Here is a 6,485-nt window from a genome sequence, read left to right as displayed (position 1 = left end):
AGGTGAGGCTAGTGCACAGAAATTGTAACAAGTTCCCCTTTCAAAAAAAGGGGGGGGGGGAGAGAATTGGTTATTTGTCCACTTAGGCTGCTAAACACTTCCACGAGGAGAGGAGAGGGGAGCAATGTGGCTTTTTAAATAATAAGTTCCCGTTCTATAATCTAAAGCCAGTAAAGTTTAAAAGTAAAATATCTTACTTATGACGAAAAAAAAAACCCTCGGAAAACCCACACACAACCCGTAGAGTAATGTTTTCATAACTTGATTTAATCTGTAATTTTCAGAAGTTTCAAAACTCTTTTCTAATAAGAACTCAGGGTTCAATTCTTATTACATGTATAACGGTCTCTTTTATGGCACAACCAGGAAAGAGAAGGAGCAAAAGCTAGTAGTAGGCTTTAAAGATAATAAGGTTCGGAGGGGGGGGGGAGTGGGCAATAACGATCATAATGTTATCTTTTCACCACTCTCTGTCCTGATGAGGGAGAGGTTAGTGTGTGCTCTGGTGTAGTTTGTTCCTTCTTTCCCACCAATCAAACAACTGTCGTCCTTATCTCTCATCCTTCTTTTTTGTGTTTGTTACTCCCATGTAAACCTCAATAGCCCTCGATACCTACTTATATGACATAATTGTATTACACGTGTCGTAAAACGCTTCTACCTACTCTGCCTTTTAAACAACGACGACGACCACGATGACGATGATGATGATGATGATGATGATGATGATGATGATGATGATGATGATGATTCACTGTACATATGTGTGTAACTGACCTCAGTATGGACTCTCGTCCACAGAATAACGAGCGCACAGACGGTGAAGACGAGGAACGCTCCCACACTGGTCAGACACCCGATGATGGTTGTGTTTGCCTGCCAGCTGCTCACGCCGTACACGCACAAACAGATGTCCATCAGTAAGAAGATAAGGGTCAAGGTCACAAACGTTTGTGTCTGGTGGCTGAATGAGGTCACGACTTGAGCCAAACATGAGTGGCGCGCCCTGAGGAGATGAGGACTGGGTTTTGATTAGTAGGTTTAACATCCTACTTGACAAAGTAGCTGGCTAAGCGATGAACAGACAAGTTTGACTTTCGTTTGGTTTTGATTAGGGTAAACATTTTACAGACAGATGAACTAACAAAAAAGTTGTCAGTTAATTAAGTAACTTTGACAACTCGTGGTAAAATAAATACATGTATGTCTTCACCACAGGCTGTTTTAAAGATTATAGAATATTTACTGTTCTATTTTGATCTAGTGTATAACACCCTATTAAACGAATCAACTGTACACAATCCACAATCAAGTTTGAGATTATGTTTTTTATTTTGTCAAGGTTGGGCGTTCTGTTTGACAAACCAATACATTTAGATCTACAATGAACATCGGGTAAACTTGAAAACTGATGATAAAAAATTGTTTTACCATAGAAACCAATTCAGTTATGATTATTATTGAAACAGCTCCTGAAAACTAACACACTTCCCTCGAACAAATTGACCACTTGGTGTAAGACTCCACCAAACGTCATTTGGAATCGTGCCGTATGACGGAGTCCTACCCTGAGCAGTCGTAATACTCTTTATTCTCAAGACATTCGTTTCTGATTAGATCTAGAGATAGAGTTCACAGTTCTACTTCTATAACATAAAATCCCTTTTATAAACATGATATACAGGGAAGAGAGGCCTGCTTTCCAGCCAAAAGTATAGAAAACGTATCGACACAACAGTGATCGAGTAGTGCTGGGCCAAATACAAACCCTAAACAGAATTTAAGTTCTGCTGTCTGTTTAACACCCCTTGCAATTCTGTTAGGTTACCTTAGAAGCACGAGTTCCAATTTAACGTCTGTCTAGGGCAGGGATTCTCAACCTGTGGGTCGAGACCCCAGACCATTCTTGGGGGGTCGCGAGATCATTGAAGATTTTGTGCTTAAATGGCCCTCTGAAAACTAAAACATTGCTCTTTTTCTTGCCCTGGCAATTTTCAAAATACGGTCCCCTCTTCAATAGGCGGAAATAAGGAAAAAAAGGTAAACGCCTGAACTTCTAAACGAGGCCAGAGAAACAACAAGGCTACACCAGTTTGTCCTGCCTATGTGGGCCAATCATAGATTTAGTTTGCAGTGTTCTCTTTTTTCAAAATGCACAATAGCTTGAAGCCTCGTATATGACGAGCTACATGAGTGCTGGCTTCGGAGAAGGGGGTAACAGGGGGGGGGGGGGGGGAGCATGGTAGTCATGCATAATATTTTCATCCAGACCTGTCTCGCCCGGGGTTTAATGTATGCTTCCCGGGAAGCTGAGAATGTTTCGGAGTGTTCTATGGTCTGCTGGGGTAATAATATAGTGTAAAGCGCATAGAGCCTGCTGTTGAGCGGGGATATACGCTATACAAATGCTATCTATTATTATTATTATTATTAATGTGTGTACTCCTGCTGACTTCTAGTTCTTGGCCCCGGCGTAGATCTAACCCACGCCCAAGGGACATCACTGTTAAAAATATTATCACGGAAACTCCGTTTCATAATTATTGTCTCTTTCTAATTCCATGTAGGCATCTTGCTTGTCATCTCTAATAGGATCATAGGCCTAGCTGAGAAAAAAAATCTATAACGTATATAATTATGTTGTTGTGTGGCAGAAAACTAAACACACAGGAAAGGCTATGTCAGGAAATTTGACAAAGGAGTTGGAAGAGAGGGACAGAGAGAGAGAGAGAGAGAGAGAGAGAGAGAGAGAGAGAGAGAGAGAGAGAGAGAGAGAGAGAGAGAGTAAAAGAAACCTCACACAATTGGAGAGACACTTATAAAGCTTTGCACGATAAAGATGGCACAGCTGAAGTTAGGTGAGGCTAGTGCACAGAAATTGTAACAAGTTCCCCTTTCAAATGATACTGTCAAAAGGCGTATTGCACGCATGTCTTCAAACATTAAGGAACAGGTTGTAGAGGAGACCAAAGCTTCCTCCGTGTTCTCGTTCCAGCTTGTCGAATCTGTTGATGTTGCATCGAGCTTACAGCTACTGGTCTTTGTGAGATACGTTTTGGGAAAAGATGTGAAAGAAGAAAGTTTTTGGGTGGGTTTGGTTGTGTGGGGTTTTTTTTGCACCCCACTGTACACCACAACAACAGCTGATGATGTCATGAACAAGTTAGCCTCCTTTTTGGAAAACGAGGGTCTTGAACGAAAGAATGTGTGTGGTATTTGTACTGATGGTGCGCCAGCCATGATGGGATCTGAGTAGGGGTTTCAGGAAAAAGTGACGGACAAATCACCACATGCAATAGGCATTTACTGCATGATACATAGATATGTACTAGCTTGCAAGACTCTCAATCCCACTTTGAAGGAATCGTTGGAATCGACTGTTAAGATTGCCAATTATATTAAACGCAGCCCCCTAAATATCCGACTGTTCAAGGAACTCTGTTCAGACATGAGTGCAGATCATGGAACACTGCTTTTCTACACTCAGGCTCGATGGTTATCGAAAGGAAACGTTGTATGTCGCGTCTTCGAGCTAAGATCAAGTTCTTCCTGGAAGTGCAAGGAAAAGATGAAGTCAGAAGGCTCTTTTCAAATGATTTGTGGATCCTAAAACTTGCCGACATGTCTGATATGTTTGACTACCTCAACAAACTCAACTCAAAAACTTCAAGGTCAGCAGACACACTTTCTACAGTTTAAAGACTTTCTGAGTGGCTTTCTGTCAAAAGTTCAGAACTGACGCCGGAAAATTACAAAGGGGAACATTGCTTTGTTTACCAACTTTTCAAAGCTGTTAAATCCAGAGGAGACCTGATCTGCTGATCTTCAAGTTGACATTGCTGCACATTTGAAATCACTTGAAGATAAGGTTCAAGAACTATTTTCTTGACCTTGACTCTGGTGAAGAAGCTCTTGTGAGAAACCTTTCACATTCAAGACGAGATTTTGGAAGGGAGCCTCGATTCGTCAGCACGCGACACCTTTCTTGAGAAATCTCTTGCACAGTTTTGGTGTTCACTCCAGGAATTATACCCTCAGGTCAACAAAACAGCACTTTGGGTCATTGTCCCATTTGCCTCGACTTACCTTTGCGAAAGCAGATTTTCTACCCTTATTCCAACTCAAGACAAAAGCAAGGAACAAGCTGGATGTTCCTGATGATATGCACCTTGCTTTATCCAAGACTTCCCCGAGGGTATAGCCCTCTCACTAGCTTTTTAATTCTTTAAATCTGTATGTGTGCGTGTGTGTGCGTGTGTGTGTTGTGCGTGTGCGTGTGTGTGTATGTGTGTGTGTGTGTCTGTGTGTGTGTTCTCTCCTTTTTATCGATTTGTATTTGCTTGAAATAGGAGTGATCTAAAACATCAAAGGTACAGTTATTGTTCTGTATCAACTATGTAATATAGGTCTTATTAATTGTCTGCTGTTGGATTGTATGCATTTTATTGGGGGGGGGGGGTTAAAAGGGTTTGTTTATCAATTTATTTAGGGGTTGGGGTATGAGGGGTCGTTCCATTTGCCAAACAATCAAATGGGGGTAGCGGATTGAAAAAGGTTGAGAACCACTGGTCTAGGGTGAGTAGGCCAGAACCCTGAGAGTAGAGAGTCACGGAAACGTATCTACTCCCCGAATGAACCAAAAGAAGTGGACACCCTCTTAGGAATTAGAATCTGGGTCAGTTGCATTGTAACGTAACATGACACAGCTAAACTAACTGTGTGCCAATTCGGAAATGTTAAAAGAAGTATGACATATCTTTCCATTCTTCAAATGCAATTCTTGAAGACGGCTAGATTTATAACCTGAAATGCAAACCGAAAATACATAGAAAAAAAATCAAACAAAACAGCCGACACCTAACAACAACTTGATCTGGTGTTTCTAATTTGAAATTACATATTTGTATCTGATTTATTGTAAATTATGTTATACCACAATAGACACAGTGGTTTAAATTATTCAAGGGATCCTGTCTGTCAGGGCCAACCCAGGCTGAGTGGTATATAGCAATTCTACAGACAGGTGAGGACCATCGGAAATCGAAGTGTGCCACATGGAGGAGCCTAACTACCCCACCACAGTAGCCAGTGACCTCTTCGTGATTCGTTAAAACCATACTGCACAAAAACAAATAAACAGAAGCTAACAAAAAAAAAAAGAAAAAAATATTATAGGGGGTGTGGTGACGTACCTGTGCTGATCAAACTCCACCTCCATTTGCCCTCCATCTCCACCAGACAACGTCTGTCTCATGACTTCTGCCGTGGCCTTGAACTCATGAACCAGCACGTGCAGGATCACTGTGTACAGCACGAAGAAACCGAAAACAGGAACACCCGAGAGGAAATAAGTAATCCCACTGTTGAGAGAGCCCAGAATCAGAATACGGATATCATGAATGTCTTTGAACGGGTACACTATAAACTCAATATGGTTTATAATACCAAACAGCAACCAGCCTAAAGTGAACGATATTTTGTTCACAGCACCAGAGACAAACAAGAAGAACACGAATTTCTTATGCTTAGTAAGGTCGTGAAGAAATCCAAAATCCCTGTTGTACTGCCACAGATGGTCTTGAAATTTCTGGAATCGAAACATCAAAGTCCAATGTTCGGAGATGTAGAGGGTTTGGCCAAACAACATGAAGGTTAAGGCACCAATAGCCATCGTTCTTGACGTATCTTCAGAGCTGGGGATATGGTCCACACAAAGACAGATAACTCTCACCATGTTCAGAACGTGCATGGTGAACATACATGCTTGGAACATATGGAATAAGACCTTGCCACAGCATCTCTGGCTTTCGCTCCTGGGCAGGTGTGGAACTCTCGTGGGAACTTTCAAAGCGCCAAACCATAAGAGAATTTTGGGTAATCTAAGAAGTTTGCAGAACTCTTCGGCGTCACGCTCGCGTTTCGAAACCTCCGCCTCTGGCTGAACTCGTGACGAAGTCTTGACGATCCCTTCCAGACGTGACGTCATGTTTGTTTCTGAACTCTCGCAAACAGTGTGTCCGATGTCTGCACTTTGTCGGACTTTGGGAGCGAGCCTTGGCGCAGTCTCTGAACTTTGCGAGGAGGGAATCCACGGTTTTAGTCTTATGACTGTGTTTACTTCTTTCATTGTTTTAATCTCTTTTAATCACAATGAAGTTTATTTATCAGGCGTTACCTCTGATTCAGAGAGCGAGAAAGAGAGAGAGAGAGAGAGAGAGAGAGAGAAAGAGTGAGAGAGAGAGAGAAAGAGAGAGAGAGAGAGATAGTGAGTAAGAGAGAGAAGGAGGACAGACAGACAGACAGACAGACAGACAGACAGACAGAGCGGGCACTGGATCTCGAAAAGTTTACTGATTGACGGCGATTAGCTGCTACGGGAACAGCTACTTCCAGTAAACCGTTTACATTTAATGGATTCCTATAGTTCTTCCTTTCTCTCTTTCTCTCTCTCTCTCTCTCTCTCTCTCTCTCTCTCTCTCTCTCTC

General features: G+C 42.0%; 1 protein-coding gene across 6 annotated transcripts in view; it reads right to left on the bottom strand.

Moving 5' to 3' along the window:
- Positions 1-777: 777 nt before the first annotated feature.
- The window catches only part of LOC118478299, a gene marked incomplete at its 3' end in the record, with an annotated part of 6,465 nt that continues 757 nt past the window's right edge, over positions 778-6,485 (bottom strand). For 2 of the 6 annotated variants that reach the window (XM_035971666.1, XM_035971679.1), the window contains 2 exon segments: positions 778-1,021; positions 5,193-6,138. In XM_035971666.1, the coding sequence (XP_035827559.1) occupies positions 778-1,021; positions 5,193-6,138 (1,190 nt within the window). 6 annotated transcript variants of the gene reach the window in all.

The sequence above is a fragment of the Aplysia californica genome, unplaced genomic scaffold, assembly GCF_000002075.1.
Source record: "Aplysia californica isolate F4 #8 unplaced genomic scaffold, AplCal3.0 scaffold00018, whole genome shotgun sequence".
NCBI classification, from domain to species: Eukaryota; Metazoa; Mollusca; class Gastropoda; order Aplysiida; family Aplysiidae; genus Aplysia; species Aplysia californica.
Note: the sequence above shows the minus strand (reverse complement) of the source record. Positions and strands in the feature narration are given on the sequence as shown.